Here is a 21,555-nt window from a genome sequence, read left to right as displayed (position 1 = left end):
AGAAAAAATTTTTTTGTTCAGAGGACAGATCTCATGTTACATATTCTTTCCACAATAATTGTTTTAAAGTCCAAAAAATTGGACGTAAATGTTCATTATTATGGGATTGTTTAAATTACTTACATTCTGTCCACACAGATCAATATTATGCAACTGTTAATGATGACCTAGTTTTATATGTATTGGTTTGAAAGACATTAATTATAAATTATATAGCAAAAATGCAACCAATAGAGGATTGGTCCATTTAAAATGTATGTATGTTCATCTAAATGAAAATCTGTTTACAATGGTTTTCTATGTTTATGCATTTCTCTATTACCTAAATTTCTTACAATGAGCATATATTTTTTTGAGAAAAAACAATACCAATGTTTTTGAAAAATACAAATGTAAACTTTAAGAACTTCACAAACCACATACCACCAATATATTTAAAATTGTCTGCATTATGATACATTTTAGTCATATGTTCTTCAGATTATAAATTTCTATAAGATTTATATGTTGTTCTTATTAAAATGTATATTAATTCATTTTCCTTAAGCTTTAAGGAATTTTTTTGCTATCAATATCAATTTTACATCTTCCTAGACTTTGTTCTGGAATTTAAATAAGTGTAAATACTTAATCGCTCAGCCAAATACCAAACACTTCAATCCACAGGCTCTGTGCCTTTGGAACAGATGATTATGAAAATAAATGGTGCTGCAGAGTTCACATTTACTAGAAGTGTCAAAAAATAAAGATGGATTACAAAAGCTCTAAAAAATGTGTGGCTTGTAGTGTATGATGGTTTTCAAAAGGGATGAGTGTATTTGCATGTGTGTTAGGTTTGTGTGTAAATACACATCCCTGTATCTTTCCTAAGTATATGTGAGAATTCCTGTTTATGCTCATGGTGTGTACTTTCTCATAGGTAATAAAATCTGTTATGCATATGCTTATCTGTACCTCCAAGGCAAGCCACAATTTGCTTTCATGTTATGTTCAAGAAACCAGCCTCAACTTGTCTGAAAAGGGTTTCAGTGTTGGGCCTGCTCCACTCTGGCCACCTGCCGTGGAGATGGGCTATTTTTGGCAAAGGTGCAGAGTAGAAGGGCAGCGCAGGCCGCCGCCCAGGAAGTCAGTCGACCAGGGCGCGCGAGGCACTTCAGCACCACGGACACAGGCAAGCCTGATCCAAGTCCTTTCTCGCGGAGGAAGATCGCTCCTCGGGAGCTGCCCCCAGCCCTCTGGACCCTGGGCGTTACTATCTCCGCGCCCTTGATCGTCACTCGGCCGCGAGCTTTCCGCCTCGCTCCTCGCGGAGCCGGGAGAAAACCTGGCCCGAGATGGAAATCCGCGCTGAGCCCTCATACGCCGCAACACGACTTCCTGCCGGTCCACGCGACCCTTTTTCCCTCTCCTCCTCTCAAATGAGGCCAAATGGGTGCACGTGGCGTAGAAATTCTACAGCGCCCAGAGCACCGTCAGGAAAGATTCGCCTTTTCCTCCCCGTGGTTGCTGGAGGCTGAGCTGACTTGCCCTGAGCCGCCTCCGCCACTCTCGGCCGTGACCAGGCCCTTCCTCCACTAACCCTTGCCCTCGTCTTCCCTTGGGAAAATATTTCTACAAACTGTCGATGTACCACGAAAATCTCAGCGCCCATAGACTGGCGTTCAAGAGTCATGGACATGAGACAAGAGAGTAATGGAAAATACAAATTCTTGACCATATTTCTAAAATCATCCAGCCTTTTTTAAAACTTGTATTTGAAATTGATTCCATGACGCCACAGGGACTCACCCCTTGCTTGGGTGGGCTACTGGGCGAGAGGAAAGCAACAGCCCCTGGCTTTCATCATGGACGCTGCAGGAGGGCCCAGACACGCGACAGCGGAAAGAAACAGGAAACCGGGCCGTAGCCGATGCTGGCCCTGCCGTCCCCGTGTCCCGGTTCTCCAGGAGGTGAGCGCAGAGAAATGCGGGCCCCACGGCCTTTCAGGCGTTGTGCAGAGCACCCCGAGGTCTGCAAAGCGGGCGGGGCGCGTCGCCTCCAACCCGGCCCTTACCCAAAAAGACTGTTCTGCCCCTTAGGTGTGGCGGCTAAACGCGGGTGTGTGGAGTTCGGGATCCGCTCTCATTCCCCTGTGGGGCGGCCGGGCAGGCAGGGTCAAGGTCCCAGTCCGCCGCCGCCGACCGGCTCCCGGGGCCCGGTTACCTGCGTGTCGCGGCGAGGAAGGTGCCCCCAGAGGCGACTGAGGCGGGCGTGCACTCGCCTGAGAAAATCAAGGCGGGCGCTGCCCGGAGGGGTGCGGAGAGAGAGGGGCGCCGCCGGCGCAGACTCTGCGCCTGCGCTCTCCGCCGCCACCACCCCCTCCCCGCCCCACAACCTGACTCGCGCTGGAGTCGGAGACTGCCGGGGGCGCCGAGGGTTGTGACTGAACTGAAGGACTTCCTCTACCCGCGAGGTGGGAGGGTCAAAGTACGGGAAAGCGCCTGCCCGGGCCCCTCTAGCTTACGCCCTTGGAGGGCGCCTGTTTGAAGAAATTGCCTGCCAGGGCTATGTAGTCCGCTGCAAGTGGGCAGGGAGGCAGTTTCTGTCCATTTCCACCCATTGTTTATGCTTAAAAGTCGCAAGTCGATTCCTTGATGTTTAAACATGTGTCCAGCATCGGAAAATCCTGGTCCGGAAAAGTCTTCGGGCATCCCGAGTCCACCCGACATTTTACTGATGAGGTCTCTGAAGGAAGGGTCTTGACAATGCACACCTGGTTCTTCTACCCAGGTCCATATGCCGCAGTCCCAAGTGGAATGAATATAGCCTCTTGGAAACAGACTGGTCATCAAAAGCGGTGGATTTGATGGGTCCAGGGAACAGGCAAGAAAGTGTGAGGGCTGAACCAAGGTGCTGACTGTGGGGAAAAAACAGGAGTTGCCTGTTGCTTTTTCCTCTGTCCCTTCAGACCCACTGTCCACTCCACTCTGTGACTCAGGACTGACCTTTATGGGCTACGTCAACTATAATCTGGCTTTCAATTGGTTTTGGCAAGTGGGAGGCACCAGCAGATCTGAAGGCAGAATGTGATTCAGGACCTCCCCTGCATCCCCAGCGGGCCACCCTGTTAGCAGTGGCTATGTTCTTCATCTGAAAGCCATTACTCCCATCCTGTGGCCCTCTCCTGCAGTTTTCTCCAGGTTCTGGTTACCAGTAACTACACTTGCCGCTTCAGGCCTGGGGTGGGTAATAACGCCCAGAGGTTTCCTTTAACCCCATCCACACCTTTTTAAATAGTCCCTTCATTAAACTCTATTCAACTATCCCATCTTTTCCCCCACCTTTCCAGGACACTATAATAGATTTTAGTCCGTTGTGGTTGGCAAAATTCATGAAGACTAAAAGATATGTAAAAGAAATATGGGGCTTTTAAAAGGTGAGAAGTCTTCCAGAGCCATCTTGACAGTTCCCTGGGCTCCAGGCAGCCAGCATGTTAGGTGGTCTCCCCACTGGGCCCCATAGCCCGAGGGTGCCGGTTTAGGTAGACCCAAGAATGGAATTCAGACTGCTCATAAACAGTGTGAGCACCAAAGGGCTGGGGATCATTTGAGAGTCCAGCATAATAGGACTTTGGATTCCTCTTGAGGTAGAGAGACAATCTAGATCTTTATAGAGCAAGTGCTGGTGCTCTCCCAACTACAACTGGGCTGCTTTTGAATGAGTCAGTATTCTTAGGACACTTAAGAGAGTCCTGGGAACAGTGGCTGATAAATGTGCTAACAAGAAACTGCTGAGTGAGGCAATTGTCAATTGAGAGCCTCTGGCTGTTTCTGTAGAAAATCCAAGAATGTTCCCAAAGAGGGGGAAAAAGGCAAGAGGGCGGGAAGTCATTAAATTGCCTCTAGCACACTATGGTGTGCTTGGTCTGAATCCAGAATTTGACCATTTCTCAGGCTTGTAAAAACAACCAAACTGATTTGACTACTTTGATTCCTTCCCCATCCCCTTAAAAAACAAAACAAAAACAAAATGAACAGACAAAAAACCCACCAATGCAGTATCTTAGCAAGACTTACCCAAAGGGACCCCCAGCTGTAGCTATTTGCAAATAAAATTAATGTCCAAGCAAACACACTATTTGTACTGAATACAAATGAGACCAGAACAGAACATTTAACATGTAAATATTTCCATACTTTCACCCTTCCAAAGAGAAAGGATCATTTGTTGTTCAAACAGGCATTAAGTGTGCTGATCTCAATAAGGAGTAGAGGTAAAGAAGCAAAAGGAGCTTCAGAAGGCTAGGCTGATCTGCAAGGCTCAGTTAGATTTTTTGTTTTGGAGAAGGTGGGATGGGGTGGGGATAAGGAAGACAACCAGCAAAGTTTGAGTAAGGGCGTAAGAAAAAAAGACCTAGAATGAGCTGACTTTAGGAGAGATGGTTTCTGGGAGTTTTGAGAGAGTGAGACTAGGGATTTAGCACAGCTGACATTCTGAGTGACACCAAGGTATAGAAAGATATGAAAGAGGATTTTTAGACTTTTTGTGATGTTTAATAAATGAAATTATTTTGTGCTATGATACATAGGGCTTTTCCTTACAAGTGTCAAAAACTTAGACTGATTTAAGAAAAGGAGTGTATTTGGCTTAATAACTGAAAAATCCATAGATAGGTAACTTCAGATATGACTAGATTCACGAATGCAAACATTGACATCAGGACATGATCTCTCCTTTCCTCTTGGTTGACTTCAAAGAGTTTGTTCTCACATAGTGATTTCTTGCCACCTCCCCACCTTTCCCCAATGTTCAACTTATATCATCTTTATAGCTAACCATTCCAAAATAAGCAGAGCACTTATTTCCCAGTAGTTCCAATAAAATCTTAAGTTTATGTCTCATTGGCAAATTCATATACCTTAATCTAGAGACAGGGCCAGGCTTAGTAGCTCATGACTGTAATCCCAGCACTTTGGGAGGCCATGGCAGGCAGATCACCTGAGGTCGGGAGTTCAAGACCAGCCTGACCAACATGAAGAAACCCCGTCTCATTAGGGCCGGGCACGGTGGCTCACGCCTGTAATCCTAGCACTTTCAGAGGCTGCAGCGGGCGGATCATGAGGTCAGGAGATCGAGACCATCCTGGCTAACACGGTGAAACCCTGTCTCTACTAAAAAATACAAAAAAAAAATTAGCCAGGCGTGGTGGCAGATGCCTGTAGTCCCAGCTACTCGGGAAACTCAGGCAGGAGAATGGCATGACCCCAGAAGGTGGAGCTTGCAGTGAGCCGAGATCGTGCCACTGCACTCCAGCCTGGACGACAGAGCAAGACTCTGTCTCAAAAAAAAAAGAAAGAAAGAAAGAAAGAAATCAGCCAGGCGTGGTGCCACATGCCTGTAATCCCAGCTACTCAGGAGGTGGAGGCATGAGAATCGCTTGAACCCAGGAGGCGGATGTTGCGGTGAGCCCAGATCATGCCATTGCACTCCAGCCTGGGCAACAAGAGCAAAACTCCATTTCAAAAAAAAGAAAAAAGAAAAATCTAGAGACAGAGAATAGGGGAGAGCTCATCCTCCAAAAGAAAATCAAGATTCGTTTTACCAGAAGAAACCATATAGTGATGGGCAGGTGAAAAAAGAAAATATCCACTATAGGTACCTCTCAAAACAACTTCGGTTAAGATGTATATTGCTTTCCAGTATTTTTTGTGGACACCAAACTAGTGTTTCTTTTGAAAATGACAGCAAGGCAGCTGAAATGTTTCTTTAACTTAAAAAATAAAGTGAAATGTCAGCCGGCACAGTGGTTCATGCCTGTAACCCCAGCACTTTGGGAGGCCAAGGTGGGCAGATCACTTGAGGTCAGGAGTTCGAGAGCAGCCTGGCCAATATGGTGAAACCCCGTCTGTAGTAAAAACACAAAAATTAGCTGGGCGTGGTGGCATGTGCCTGTAATCCCAGCTATTCGGGAGGCTGAGGCAGGAGAGTCGCTTGAACCCAGGAAGCAGAGGTTGCAGTGAGCTGAGATCACACCATTGCATTCCAGCCTGGGCATTGCAGCAAGACTCTGTCTCAGGAAAAAAAAAAAATAAATAAAAAAAAATAAAAAACAAAACAAAAAATAAAGTGAAATGTCTTGCTGTTCCTATACAAAGAGATACCAGAAAAGATTCTTAAAATGTATTTTAGTCTGAGTTTTCATATACTCACAATTTTTATTTAAGTAAAAAGTCCCGTTTTCTGATCCCAGAAAAGAACTAGAATCCTCAAAGCCCTGAATAAGTTACCAGAGTTCCTCGTTACCATTCTGGAGATACTTATTTCCTCTTATCAACATCATCGACTTCACTCTCATAATCAGATACAAAACTCAATACAGTTGACTCTTGAACAACATCGGTTTGAACAAGACAGATCCACTTATATGTGGGCCTTTTTTTTTCAGTAAATATATTGGAAAAGTTTTTGAAAATTGGTGACCATTTGAAAAAATTTGCAAACCATATAGCCTAGAAATACAGAAAAAAAATAAGAAAAAGTTAGGTACGTCATGAATGCATAAAATATATGTAGATACTAGTCCATTCTATCATTTACTATCATAAAATATACACAGATCTATTATAAAACATTAAAATTTATCAGGCCAGTTGTGGTGGCTTACACCTGTAATCCCAGCACTTTGGGAGGCTGAGGTGGGTGGATCACTTCGAGACCAACCTGGCCAACATGGGGAAACCCTATCTCTACTAAAAATATAAAAATTAGCCGGGCCTGGTGGTGCACATCTGTAATCCCAGCTACTCAGGAGGTTGAGGCAGGAGAATCACTTGAACCCAGGAGGTGGAGGTTGCAGTGAGCCCAGATTGCGCCACTGCACTCCAACTTGTGTGACAGAGTAAGACTCTCTCAAAAAAAAAAAAAGTCAAAATTTATCAAAACTGGGCCGGGCGCCATGGCTCACACCTGTAATCCCAGCACTTTGGGAGACGAGGGCGGGCAGATCACAAGGTCAGGAGTTTGAGACCAGCCTGGTCAACATGGTGAAACCCCGTCTCTACTAAAAATATAAAAATTTGCCAGGCATGGTGGCAGGTGGCTGTAATCCCAACTACTCGGGAGGCTGTGGCAGGAGAATCACTTGAAACTGGAAGACAGAGTTTGCAGTAAGCCAAGATCGCACCACTGCACTCCAGCCTGGGTGAAACAGCAGAACTTCATCTGAAAAAAAAAAAAAACTTATCAAAACTTAAGCAAACACAGATTGTATATGTCACCATTAGCAGTCAAGAGAAATATAAACAAACATGAAGATGCAGTATTAAATCATAACTGCGGCCAGGCACAGTGGCTCATGCCTGTAATATCAGCACTTGGGGGGGCCAAGGCGGGTGGATTACCTTTCTTACTAACATTATCTTTTCTCTAACTGACTTTATTGTAAGAATACACACCAAATACATATAACATATAAAATGTGTGATAATCAACTGTTTCTGTTATCAGTAAGACTTTCAGTCAACAGTAGGCTATTAATAGTTAAGTTTGGGGGGAGTCAAAAGTTGTGTGTGGATTATTGACTGTGTGGAGTTTCAAAATGGATCAAAGACCCGAATATAAGAGCATAAACTATAAAACTCTTAGAAGAAAACATAGGATAGGCTGGGTGCAGTGGCCCACGCCTGTAATACCAGCACTTTGGGAGGCCTAAGCGGGCGGATCACCTGAGATCAGGAGTTCGAGACAAGCCTGACCAACATGGTGAAACCCTGTCTCTACTATAGATACAAAATTAGCTGGGCATCTCTACCCCACAAAATAAAAAAATTAGCTGGATGTCCCTGTAGTTCCCAGCTACTTGAGATGCTGAGGTGGGAGGATCACTTGAATCCAGAAATAGGAGGTTGCACTGAGACAAGATAGAGCCAGTACACTCCAGCCTGGGCAACAGAGTGAGACCCTGTCTCAAAAAAAAAAAAGCCGGAGGGGAAGGGCAGGCAAAGGATTTGCATAGACATTTCCCTAAAGAAGATATATAAATGCGCTGAGTGTGGTGGCTCACGCCTGTAATCCCAGCACTTTGGGAGGCTGAAGCGGGCGGATCACCTGAGGTCAGGAGTTTGAGACCAGCTTGGCCAACATGGTGAAACACTGTCTCTACTAAAAATACAAAAATTAGCCAGCCATGGTGACAGGTGCCTGTAATCCCAGCTACTTGGGAGGCTGAGGCAGGAGAGTCACTTGAACCCAGGAGGCAGAGGTTGCAGTGAGCCAAGATCATGCTACTACTGCACTCCAGCCTGGGTGACAGAGCAAGACTCCGTCTCAAAAAAAAAAAAAAAAAAAAAAGGCCAGGCAAGGTGGCTCACGCCTGTAATCCCAGCACTTTGACAGGCCAAGGTGGGCAGATCACAAGGTTGGGAGATGGAGACCATCCTGACTAACACAGTGAAACCCCATGTCTACTAAAAATACAAAAAATTAGCCAGGCGTGGTGGTACGTGCCTGTAGTCCCAGCTACTAGGGAGGGACTATAGGCAGGAGAATCCCTTGAACCCAGGAAGCAGAGGTTGCAGTGAGCCAAGATCATGCCACTACACTCCAGCCTGGGTGACAGAGGGAGGCTCTGTCTCAAAAAAAAAAAAAAAAAAAAAAAAGGGAAGATATATATACAAATGGCCAATAAGCACATAAGCACATGAAAAGATGCTCAACATCACTAATTATTAGGGAAATGCAAATTAAAAACCACAATGAAATACCCCTTCATATTCATGAGGAAAAATATTATCAAAACACCAAAAATTAACAATTCTTGGCAAGGATATGTGGAGAAATTGGCGTTGTTGGCATTGCTGGTGGGAACTGTAAAATGCTATAGCTGATAGATACAGGAGGCAAATAAGCGAGGGTTCCCAGAGAATCTCTCACTATCCCAAATATCAGATGCCTTTGTGCAGATGAGGGAACCTGCCCAGAGTCTTCCCTGGGCATGCCTGCAATGCCTGTGCCCTGAGAGAGTGGGGTGGAGCCACCGGGAATTCACACTTTATATAAGGGGAGGAGCCTGGCCTCTTCAGCACATGTGTGGTGGCCTGGTATTCAATCTGTGAGGTGAGATCCTGTTGGCAGGACCCCCTCTTTCTTTGCTGAGTTTTCTTTTCACGCAATAAATCTGCCCTCCTTACCCTTCAATGTGTCTGCATGCCTAATTTTTCCTGGTCCTGAGACAATACTCTGGATTTTAACTGAACTAAGGAGTAAAAAGTCGTGCATCATAGCCACTGGGAAACTGGTGTAATGATTCTTCAAAAAATTAAAAACAGATTTACCATATCATCCAGTAATTTTACTTCCTTTTCTTTTTTTCTTTTTTCTTTTTTTTCAATTTGAGACAGAGTCTCGCTCTGTCATCCAGGCTGGAGTACAATGGCATGATCTTAGCTCACTACAACCTCTGCTTCCCAGGTTCAAGTGATCTTCCCACCTCAGCCTCCAGAGTAGTTAAGACCACAGGCATGTGCCACCATGCCAGCTAATTTTTGTAGAGACGGAGTTTCAGCATGTTGGCCAGCCTGGTATCGAACTCCTGACCTCAGATGATCTGCCCACCTTGGCCTCCCAAAGTGCTGGGATTACAGGCATGAGCCACTGTGCCCAGCCTGATCCAGTCATTTTACTTATGATACACTAACAAAAGAAGTGAAACCAGAGACTTGAACAGGTATTTGTACACCGTGTTCATAGCAGCATTAATCACAATAGCTAAAATGTGGAAGTAACTCAAGTGTTTGTCAATGGATGAATGAATTTAAAAAGTACGGTATACACAGACAATGAAATATAATTCAGCCTTGAAAAGGAAGGACATTCTGACACATGCTATTACATGCATGAACCTTAATAATATTATACTAAGTGAAATAGGCCAAAAGGACAAATACTTTATGATTCCACTTATATGAGGTACCTAGAGTAGTCAAATTCATACAGACAGAAAGTAGAATGGTGGTACTGAGGCTGGGGTGGAGAATGGGGACTTAGTGTTTAATGGTACCAAGTTTCCGTTGGGAAAGACAGAAGAGTTCTGTAGATGGGTGGTGGTGATGGTTGAACAACAATGTGAATGTGTTTAATGCCATAGAACTGTTCACTTAAAAATAACAAAAATGGGGGAACACTTACTCTATTTTATGGAATAAAGTGTTGTCTTGATTCTAGAATCACAAATAAAGCCAACTGAAGTATTTAAGCTAAATTTATTATAACTTTTTTTTTTTTGAGAGTCTTACTTTATTGCCCAGGCTGGAGTGCAGGGGTGCTATCTCAGCTCACTGCAGCCTCTACCTCCTGGGTTCAAGTGATTCTTGTGCCTCAGCCTCCTAAGTAGCTGGGGTTACAAGCGCCTGCCACTACGCCTGGCTAATTTTTGTATTTTTAGTAGAGACGGAGTTTCACCATGTTGGTCAGGCTGGTCTCGAACTCCTGACCTCAGGTGATCGGTGATTGGGAGGCCTGCCTTGGCATCTCAAAGTGCTGGGATTACAGGCGTAAGCCACCGTGCACAGCCTATAATTTTGTCATTGTCTTTTGCCAAATAGTTTGAGCCATAACCATAATCTTTTTTCCTTTCCTTTCCTTTCCTTTCCTTTCCTTTCCTTTCCTTTCCTTTCCTTTCCTTTCCTTTCCCTTCCCTCCCCACCCCTCCCCTCCCCTCCCCTCCCCTCCCCTCCCCTCCCCTCCCCTCCCTTTCCTTTTCTTGTCTTGTCTTTTTCTCTTTTTTTGAGACAGAGTCACTCTGTAACCCAGACTAGAGTGCAGTGACTTGATCTCAGCTCACTGCAACCTCCAGGTTCAAGAGGTTCTTTGAGAAGCTGGGAGTACAGGCCTGTGCCACCATGCCCAGCTACTTTTTTGTATTTTTAGTGGAGATGGGAGTTTCACCATGTTGGCCAGGCTGGTCTCAAACTCCTGGCCTCAAGTGATCCACCTGCCTTGGCCTCCCGAAGTCCTGAGATTACAGGCATGTGCCACTGAGCCCACCCTGTAATCTTTTTAAATAAAAAATACTTGAATGAGGCCGGACGCGGGAAAAATCGCTTGAGCCTGGGAGGCGGAGGTTGCAATGAGCCAAGATCATGCCATTGCACTCCAGCCTGGACGACAGAGTGAGACTCCATCTCAATCAATCAATCAATCAATCAATCAATTTGAATGAGATAAAGCAGGGGTGGAGTTGAAAAAGCTTGAAACAAAGGAAGATAAAAAATTGCACTTCAGAAAAATCTCCTCAAATTGACAAGAAGCAGAATAGCTTCAGGAGGGAATGAGTGAATGTTCAGCGTATTCTCCTCCTCTGGAGCATTGCTAAGGAGTGGTCCCTCAGGTGGGGTTGCCTGAGGCACAACCAAACGACCTTCCGACATCCATCTATCCCAAAACCGGATCTGTGAAACACTGGATTTGGTCTGTAACAATGGGGATGCAGAGAAATTTAAATGGGTTGCAATATACAAACCAAGTGCCTTTCATGGAATTTATAATTCCCAGACTCACAAGTGGTATTGAGCAGTTGAAAAACATGCAATCGCTGGTCGGGCGTGGTGGCTCACGCCTGTAATCCCAGCACTTTGAGAGGCCGAGGCGGGTGGATCACGAGGTCAGGAGATCGAGACCATCCTGGCTAACATGGTGAAACCCCGTCTGTACTAAAAATATATATATATAAAAATTAGGCCGGCCGCGGTGGCTCAAGCCTGTAATCCCAGCACTTTGGGAGGCCGAGGCGGGTGGATCACGAGGTCAGGAGATCGAGACTATCCTGGCTAACACGGTGAAACCCCGTCTCTACTAAAAATAGAAAAAAATTAGCCGGGCGTGGTAGCGGGCACCTGTAGTCCCAGCTACTTGGGAGGCTGAGTTGGGAGAATGGCGTGAACCCAGGGGGCGGAGCTTGCAGTGAGCCGAGATCGCGCCACTGCACTCCAGCCTGGGAGACACAGCGAGACTCCGTCTCAAAAAAAAAAAAAAAATTAGCCGGGCATGGTGGCGGGCGCCTGTAGTCCCAGCTACTCGGGAGGCTGAGGCAAGAGAATGGTGTGAACCTGGGAGGCAGAGCTTGCAGTGAGCTGAGATCGCGCCACTGCACTCCAGGCTGGGTGACAGAGTGAGACTCCATCTCAAAAAATATATAAAAAATAAAAATAAATGAAATAAAAACATGCAATCTCCTTGATTGGTGAAAACATACCTACACATTCAACTTCTCCATTCTTTATTTCAGAAGAATGACTGCAGGATAATCTACATGGCATGGAATACCAAAGATGTGGCTGTGTCTTATTATTTCTACCAGTTGGCAAAAAGGCACCCAGAGCCTGAAAGCTGGGAGGAGTTCCTGGATAAATTCATGGCTGTAAAGGTGTGTTTTGGTTTCTGGTATGACTATACTGCTGGGAGAAGAGGAAAAGGGTTTTGTATCTTTTTTGATGTATCTTTTATGATGTATCTTTTATGGTATGAAACTGCTGGGAGAAGAGGAAAGGGTTTTGTATCTTTTACCTATTTTTATGAAGACATGAAAGAGAATTCAAAGTGTGGAATTCAGAAGCTGTTAAATAGAAAAAGAAATGCCAGAAGAAACTGTGGGAAAAATCTTCTAGTATAGCTCTTCTGATGTGATAAAGCAGAATCCTAGTGGAAATTATACCACTATGGAAAATAATCAGATGGACCATTCTGTCTCCCTTCATAAGAAAGGATATTTCTGCAGACTGGAAGAATCAATTCTCTGTCGCTTAGTATGAGAAATTTGAAGATTATGAAAAGAAAATGAAAGGGTCTACACTGCAGTTTCAATCAGAAATCTAAGAAGGACCTGCTCACCAGGTGCAGTGGCTCATGCCTGTAATCCCAGCACTTTGGGAGGCCAAGGAGGGTGAATCACCTGAGGTCAGGAGTTCAAGGCTGGCCTGGCCAACGTGGTGAAACCCTGTCTCTACTAAAAATACCAAAATTAGCCAGCCATGGTGGTGGGAGCCTGTAATCTCAGCTACGCAGAAGGCTGAGGCAGGGTAATTGCTTGAACCCAAGAGGCAGAGGTTGCAGTGAGCCGAGATCGCGCCATTGCACTCCAGCTTGGGTGACAAGAGCGAAACTGTCTCAAAGGAAAAAAAAAAAAAAAGGACCTACTCTTTCTCCATCTCTTTTAACTAGCATCTAAATTAAAAGAAAAGAAATTCCTTTAAACATTTAGTGAAAGAAAATTCTCTAGTGATGTTTCCTTAATTACTCGGATTAATGGTTTATAATACAATAATCAAAGAATTCCAAAGTCTACATAGAAAAAAACAATACAGGCCGGGTGCTCACACCTATAGTCCCAGCACTTTGGGAGGTCGAGGCAGTGGATCACAAGGTCAGGAGTTTGAATCTCCTTCGCCAACATAATGAAACCCCGTCTCTACTAGAAATATAAAAATTAACCAGGTGTGGTGGCACACACCTATAGTCCCAGCTAGTTGGGAGGCTGATGCAGGAGAATCACTTGAACCGGCAGGCAGAGGTTGCAATAAGCCAAGACCACGCCATTGCACTCCAGCCTGGGCAACAGAGCGAGACAGCATCTAAAAAAAAAAAAAAAAAAAAAACCCCGGCCGGGCGCGGTGGCTCAAGCCTGTAATCCCAGCACTTTGGGAGGCCGAGACGGGCGGGTCACGAGGTCAGGAGATTGAGACCATCCTGGCTAACACGGTGAAACCACGTCTCTACTAAAAAATACAAAAAAACTAGCCGGGCGAGGTGGCGGGCACCTGTAGTCCCAGCTACTCGGGAGGCTGAGGCAGGAGAATGGCGTAAACCCAGGAGGCGGAGCTTGCAGTGAGCTGAGATCCGGCCACTGCACTCCAGCCTGGGCGACAAAGTGAGACTCCGTCTCCAAAAAAAAAAAAAAAAAAAAAAAACCCACAATACTATCTTTATGATTTTAATTGCTTTTCATGGTATTTTTATTAGTCTTACAAATTAAATAATAAAATGAAGTTTACAAATTTTTAAATGGTGAAAATGGTAAATTTTATCTTATGCATATTTCACCACAATAAAAAAACGTTAACTTGGGCCAGGTGCAGTGACTCACACCTGTAATCCCAGCACTTTGGGAGGCTGAGGCAGGAGGATCACTTGAGACCAGAAATTCAAGACTGGCCTGGGCAACATAGCAAGACCTGATCACTACAAAAAATAAAACAGTTAAAAACAGTCAGGTGTGATGGCACACACCTGTAGTCCTAGCTACTTAGGAGGTTGAGGTAGGAGGATCACTTGAGCACAGGAGTTCAAGGATGCAATGAGCTAGGATCATGCCAGTGCATTCCAGACTGGACCACAGACCAAGACCTTGTCTTTAAAAAAAAATATTTTTTTTGGCTGAAAAATGCAAACACAAATGTCAAGTGTGTCACCACCCATAGTACACGGTACTCTCAGAGAAAAACATGAGTACATTTAAAATATTTTAAATCATATGAGGGAAACTCAAGTCAATGCAACAGGGCAGATTATCTCTGTCCCTGCTTGGTTGACACTGGCACTGTTGATCGCCCTGATGTCTGGCTGTGACTCCCAGAGAATTGCCAACCCAGGTAATTTGCCTGTAGGTTTGGCTACAAGGTCACTTTGTTGCCACCAGGATAACCTTCTGCCAGACTAGCTAGCACCATCAGCTACTTTCTAAGTACCTAACAGTGCAACCTGTGAGTCCCTTCCATACCATGCTAAAGCCTGAATAGAATCAGGACTGTCAACTCAGGCCTCACTCTGTTTGTCTGTGCCGTGTTGCTCTTTCACTCTGCTTTAGCCATCCTGTATTGGTGCAGAGCCACCCTGTGAGGCTTTCTCCTGTCATATTTCCAAACAGGGAGTGGAATCCAAGACCCTCTACTTTCAGCTTTCTTCACAGTCAATTTAATAGCCTTCATGGAATTTCTGCCTGAAGGTTAAAATTGTGATACAAGAGTCTGGCTACTTACTCCACTATCTCCCCTTTTTACCCTTTCTGCACCCAAGTAAAAAGCTAAACTTTGACTCTTCTTTTTCCTAAATTAATTCTATTTTTTTAGGAGTACTAATCTCCACTGCCATCCCCAGTGGTTGGTAGATACTTGTGTCTGACTGTAGAGAAGGTCATATACAAAGAAATGGAAAAGAGAAGAATACGTAAATTTTTTTTTTTTTTTTTTTAGGCAGAGTCATGTTCTGTCACACAGGCTGGAGTGCAGTGGCATTATCTTGGCTCACTGCAACCTCCGCCTCCCAGGTTCAAGCAATTTTCCTGACTCAGCCTCCTGAGTAGCTGGGATTACAGCATCTGCCACCACATCTGGGTAATTTTTTGTATTTTTTGTATTTTGTATGTTTTGCCATGTTGGTCAGGGTGGTCTTGAACTCCTGACTTCAAGTGATCTGCCCACCTCAGCTTCCCAAAGGGATTACAGGCATGAGACTGACCTTGATATATTATTTTAAATTAAGTAAAACAGGCTGTTTTGAGCAATAGGGGAATATAAGTGTTCATGTAATTGAACAGTCCAGAGCTCCAGGCCAGGCTTTATTTAGCTCCTAAAATGACGAGATCAAGACCCAAGTTTCTCTCTGTTTCTCAATTCTACTTCTTCATTGTTGGTTTCATTCTTGGCAGGCTTCTTTCACTGTCATTCTAAGATGACTATCAAAGGCTCCTGGATCCACAGGCTTCTTTGTTCACATGAAAGGAAGACGAGCACTTCTCCACTCCGAGTGATGAACCGAAGTCCAGAGCTGAGTCTGGTTGGACTTTCTCTTCCCTGTCCAATCATTGTGGTTATAAGGGTGGTGTTTATTAGCTTAAGATAGCTTCATATCCCATATCAATATCCCATTTCTAAAGCAGAAGAGGGATAGCATCAGATTTCCCTGAGGTACGTGGACCCTGGGAATAAATATTAGATACCAGTTCTAAGAAAAGAGGAAATTTGTGTTGAGTGGCCCAGAACAGCAAATATTCACCACCTCTGATATCTACCAAATCTGATTTGACTTACTGCTCAACAAGCATTTATTGGACAGAATACTAAAAAAAATTAAAATAAAAAATAAAAAAATAATGCAAAACAGAAACAACTTAATCTTGGCAACTCTTTCCTGTGGTCAGTACTTCTGCATCAAGATCCCTTTTGACTCCTGATCTGTGCTCTAGAAAAAAAAAATGTTTAAATAATATCCAGTAGTTGCACCTGATACACTAAAATCTACTACCTAGGAGTCCTCTGCTCAGATTTAACTGTGAAAATACAAACAAAAGGCATGGCAGTGGGGAGGGAATCTGCCGTGAGGAATCACCAGAGCTAGGCCCAGTGGAAGTATTGGGGGCCTAATGGCAAAGAACAATCAGCCTGCCACCAAATTTCCTAAATGCAGAGTAACTTCTCTCTCCATTAATCCAGAAAGAGTCTTTCATTTTAAAACTCAAGATGTGACTGCTCGGGGCTGGGCACGGTGGCTCATGCCTATAATCCTAGCACTTTGGGAGGCCTAGATGGCCGGATCACGAAGTCAGGAGATAAGAGACCATCCTGGCTAACATGGTGAAACCCCGTCTCTACAAAAAATACAAAAAATTAGCCAGGCGTGGTGGCAGGAGCCTCTAGTCCCAGCTACTCGGGAGGCTGAGGCAGGAGAATGGCGTGAACCCAGGAGGCGGAGCTTGCAGTGAGCCAAGATTACGCGGCTGCACTCCAGCCTGGGCGACAGAGCAAGACTCTGTCTCAAAAATAAATAAATAAATAAGTAAAATAAAAGATGTGACTGCTCACTGTGGGTATTTAATGTTATATGTAATAATAACAAATGTGATAAAATTAGAGTGAAATCTTCTTCAGCAGGAAGGTGGTTTATGAACCACGTTAATGATCTTTAAGGAGATGCGGACATGCAGACTGGCAGCCTGCCCACACAGCAGGTGGTGTTAGGCACAGGCTCCTGAGGAGGGATGGAAGGTTTGAGTTCTATTGTTAGCTCTGCTGCTTAGTAGCTGTGTGACCTTGAGCAAACCAATTAACCCCTCTGGACCTACAAGTTCCTCAGAGACATGGAGAAACCCTGTCTCTACTAAAAATATAAAAATTAGCTGAGTGTGGTGGTGTGTACCTGTAATCTCAGCTGCTTGGGAGACGTAGGCAGCAGAATCATCTGAACCTGGGAGGTGGAGGTTGCAGTGAGCCAAGATCATGCCACTGCACTTCAGCCTGGGTGACAGAGCAAGACTCCATCAACAAAGAGAGAGAGAGAGAGAGAGAGAGAGAGAGAGGAAGGAAGGAAGGAAATCTAAATACATAAATAAATAAATAAATAAATAAATAAATAAATAAATAAATAAAAAGAGTAAACATCAGGGACAAGGAGGATATTCTGGCTAAACCAACCTAACAGGATTCTTGCTGAAGATACGCCAGGATGATCAGACATCACCTAGGGGATGGTGGAGGATGTGGAACCTGGTCAGATCTTGAGGGTGATCACATATCAAGTGTGGGAGGGTCTTGGTAAACCAACTTAGCAGGTTCTTTGCTAAAACTGGATTTTACAAAGGAGTGTACAAATGGGCCTAAGAGAAGTGTTAGGAGCTTGGCTAAAGTTTGATCAAGCAAATAATCTTTGTCAGTCCTGACCCTCCCCTACAGAATCTCCAGCGAACCTCAGCAGATACACAGCCCCAGGAGGCAGTATGGACTGAACTGCAGGAATCCCCACTCTCTTTGGTCTGGGGGAAAGATTAAATTTTCTAGGTTCACAGAATTCCCTTCTTCAGGGGCACCTCCAGTGACTCACACCTTTCCCTCACTACCTGTGTTTCCTAGAAGAGGGCCCTAAGTAGGGTGGACCATCCAAAGTTTTGACTCAGGACACCTAAATTAAGATGACAAATAGAAAGAATGAATTAGTCCAGGCACAGTGGCTCATGTCTGTGATCCCACCACTTTGGAAGGCCAAGGCAGGAGTGTTGAATGAGGCCAAAAGTTTGAGACCAGCATAGGCAACATAGCAAGACTCCATCTCTACAAAAAGCTTATTTTTTATTTTTATTTTTTTTTAATTAGCCAGGTGTGGTAGTGCACACCTATAATCCCAGGTACTTCAACGGCTGAGGAGATTACTTGAGCCCAGTAGTTCAGGGTTACAGTGAGCTATGATCATGCCACTGTACTCTAGCCTGGGTGACAGAGCAAGACCCTGTCTCTAAAAAAAAAAAAAAGAAAGAAAGAAAACAGAAAATAAATCACCAAAAATCTTCAGAGAGATGAATATTATATCAATGAAAGAGGAAAATGGTGTGTTTATGAAAAGGAATACCCAGAGAACATGAAGAAAGCCTTGAAAATTTAAAGTTAGACAGTAAAAATTTAAAAAACAAAAACACAGTAAATGGGTTGAAAGAGAGTCTCCTATAACATAGAACAAAAGGACAAAATGATGAAATAAAGGACAGAAAAGGTAAGAAAATTAGAAGACCTGTCAGGAAGTCCAACATCCAAATACAGAGTCTAGAAAAAGCGAAGAGAAAAAAGAGGGAAGGAAACAATCCTCAAAATAATTCAGGACAATATCCTAGAGTTTGCAGATTGAAAGGGCCTATGGAGTGCCGGTATAGCACTCTAAATTTAGTCTGCCCACACCGGAGCATAGCTTCGTGAAATTTCAGAACCTTGAGGACAAACAGATCTCCAAGATCTAGAAAGAAAACAAACAAAGCCCCCAAAATGCTTAAAATTGGCCACAGTAAAAAATCAGGAATCAGAATTCTTGGGTTTCTTACCAAGCCCCTCCTACGTGCCCAGAGCTTCCAGTAAAATTTTCAGTGTTCCCCTCTTATGTATCAGACAGAGGCCCAAAGAAATTTATAAATGATCATGAAAAAAGATTGAGCACAGTCTAAAAATCTAAAATTCCCTCATTTCCACGCTACTTCCTAGAAGCCAGTGAGATGGATGGAGCCAGAAGCCATCCCTTTATTCTTCCCTTAGGCTCCAATTCCTTCACTCTACCTTTCCCTGATCACCACATGATCATCTCCTTGTCTCTCTCTCTCTCCCTCCCTCCCTCCCTCTCTCTCTTTCTCTCTCTCTCTCTCTCTCACACACACACACACTCACTCACTCACTCACACTGGCTTGATTTAAGGACATGCGTCATGCTGCTTTTCTTGAGAGCAAACATTGTTAATTATGGCTCTGCCCAGGAAATAGGCAAAAAAATTCCCAGGAGCTCAGCTTTTGACAGTAGAGAGCTGCACTTCTTTCTGGACAAAGAGTCAGACTAAATTTAGTGACAAATTCTAAATTGGTATGAGACTTTCCCATTTCCTTGAAGCATAATGCTCTATTGATTGCAAGCTGAGTCATTTATTGAGCCTGCTTCTCACACTGTCAGCTGGAAGTGTAATTCTTGAATGACTCCCAGCAGACTTTTATAGATTTTTCAGTCTGTTGAGTTATAAAAGATAGCCAAAGTCTTTTTTTTTTTTTCCGAAGACCTTCAAATAAATCTTGATCTCAACAGCTAAGTCATTGAACGTAATTATATACAACACACTGGGAGTAATCTGCATAAAAGCAAGAGTTGAGGTAGTGAAGTTAGAAAAATAATCAAGTGAGTCTATAAAGAAACAAAGAACAGAGGACTGACAACTGAAGTTCTATCTTCCAGTTTGCTCCTGTTCAAGAGGTAGAAGAAAGAAAAAAGTAACTATTCAAGGTGAAGAGAGGGCAAAGATGGGAATAGGAACCAGGTTAGGGTATCAGGACAGGAATCAAAGAAAGAGAATACTTCAAAAAAGAGTGTATGGCAGAGTAAAATATGTTGGGGAGACCAAGAAGGGATGTGGCAGACCCATTTAGTGTCCTGTCCATATCTTCTCAGGTCTTATTGCATAGGGCAGGACTCCTGACTCCTAATGTCTTAGGACGTTTAGTCGTTGGATCCTATTCGGCCTCAGCACTGTCAAGCCAGAAGTATAGGGGAATTAATGCTTCCTCATCTTCACCCCAGTGTAGCAACCCTCAATCAAGGACTGACTAGAATTGGTATGTATATACACCAGATTCCTCACCCCTTAGAATAACTCTGAGCCTGTGCTGTACACTGACTCTGAGAGTTCCCCAGCAGAATTAAGTTCCAGTTACCCACAGTGGTAACTGACTTGAAAATACACCATTTATTATCTCCCTTCTCTTTTTTTTCTCATTTCCTTACACCCCTACTGGTGCTTCTTTGCATCATCTCCAAAAGTCTGGGATGAGAAAAAGCCATTGATAATATATTCTGAAGATCCTTGAGAGGTCAAGATCAGTAGAATGGAAAAGGCAGAAACTACATGGCTGGATTCTAAGAGAAGAGTTGGAGATAAGGAATTGGAGACAGAAATGGAAAACAACTCTTTCAACAAGTTTAGCATGTAGATGAAAGAAAAGGGGGAATCACTAATGGGGCAATAGGATTGAATAAAGTTTTAATTTTATTTGCATTTGTCTAGGAAAGATCCACTTGGCTGGGCATGGTGACTCATGCTTGTAATCCCAGCACTTTGGGAGTCTGAGGTGGGCAGATCATGAGGTCAGGAGTTCGAAATCAGCCTGACCAACATGGTGAATCCCCGTCTCTACTAAAAATACAAAACTTAGCCAGGCATGGTGGCACACACCTGTAATCCCAGCTACTCAGGAGGCTGAGGCAGGAGAATCACTTGAACCCGGGAGGCAGAGGTTGCAGTGAGCTGAGATTGCACCGTTGCACTCCAGCCTAGGTGACAGAGAGAAACTCCATCTCAAAAAAAAAAAGGCCAGACGTGGTGGCTCACACCTGTATCCCAACACTTTGGGAGGCTAAGGTGGGTGGAGCACCTAAGGTCAGGAGTTCCAGACCAACCTGGCCAACATGGTGAAACCCCATCTCTACTAAAAATACAAAAATTAGCTGGCCGTGGTGGCGGGCACCTCTAATCCCAGCTACTTGGGAGGCTGAGGCAGGAGAATCACTTGAACCCAGGAGGCGGAGGTTGCAGTGAGCCAAGATCATGCCACTGCACTCCAGCCTGGGGGACAGAGTGAGACTCCGTCTCAGAAAAAGAGAAAAAAAAAAAAGAGAGAGAGAGAGAGAAAGAAAAAGAAAGAAAAATCCACTCATATTTTGAGACATATGACTCTAAGACAATGCATGTGTTCCTGGAAGCTCTCCTCCCTCTCTTCTGTTTTAAACACGCCTCTGGCTGGTGCCTCTTCTTTACCCAGACTTGTGTTTGTTTTTCTAAGCATTCTGCACTTAGCACTTTTCTCATCCCTTTCTATACCCTCTCTCTGGGTAATTTAATCCTCTCTCATGGCTTGAATTTACACCTATACACTCCTGATTCCTAAATTTGTATCTTTAACTCAGAGCCCTTTCCTGGGCTCCAGACCCGTGTATTGAACCACCTACTTTATAAGTATTCCTGTCTATCCAGCAGCTCCCTCAAATTAATCATGCAAAAATTGAACTTGCCATCTT

At 44.2% G+C, this 21,555-nt stretch overlaps 2 protein-coding genes across 7 annotated transcripts in view; one reads left to right on the top strand and one right to left on the bottom strand.

Annotated features, from left to right (window-relative positions):
• Positions 1-2,357, bottom strand: part of LOC105469916 (solute carrier family 35 member G2) — a 36,546-nt gene extending 34,189 nt beyond the window's left edge. For 3 of the 6 annotated variants that reach the window (XM_011721510.3, XM_011721513.3, XM_071090959.1), the window contains exon 1: positions 2,203-2,327. The gene's annotated coding sequence lies outside the window, so the exon portion shown is untranslated. Of the gene's footprint in view, positions 1-1,788; positions 1,928-2,053 lie in introns of those variants that run through there. The other 3 variants (XM_011721514.3, XM_011721518.3, XM_011721515.3) reach the window with 3 other exon arrangements.
• Positions 1,845-16,440, top strand: LOC105469918 (sulfotransferase 1 family member D1-like). Its single transcript, XM_011721522.3, has 3 exons — positions 1,845-1,949; positions 12,263-12,400; positions 15,677-16,440. Exons 1-3 carry the CDS (start codon positions 1,845-1,847, stop codon positions 15,701-15,703), a joined length of 270 nt encoding a protein of 89 aa, XP_011719824.2. The 3' UTR covers positions 15,704-16,440.
• The last annotated feature ends 5,115 nt before the right edge of the window (positions 16,441-21,555 follow it).

The sequence above is a fragment of the Macaca nemestrina genome, chromosome 2 (assembly GCF_043159975.1).
Source record: "Macaca nemestrina isolate mMacNem1 chromosome 2, mMacNem.hap1, whole genome shotgun sequence".
Classification (NCBI taxonomy): domain Eukaryota; kingdom Metazoa; phylum Chordata; class Mammalia; order Primates; family Cercopithecidae; genus Macaca; species Macaca nemestrina.
Note: the sequence above shows the minus strand (reverse complement) of the source record. Positions and strands in the feature narration are given on the sequence as shown.

What these genes read in the sequence shown, in the direction of transcription:
- LOC105469918 (XM_011721522.3), top strand. Translation starts at nt 1,845, where the DNA reads ATGGACGCTGCAGGAGGGCCCAGACACGCGACAGCGGAAAGAAACAGG. An exon ending in GTGTCCCGGTTCTCCAGGAG is followed by an intron (nt 1,950 to 12,262) that starts GTGAGCGCAGAG and finishes TCTTTATTTCAG; the next exon opens with AAGAATGACTGCAGGATAAT. An exon ending in ATAAATTCATGGCTGTAAAG is followed by an intron (nt 12,401 to 15,676) that starts GTGTGTTTTGGT and finishes CATTCTTGGCAG; the next exon opens with GCTTCTTTCACTGTCATTCT.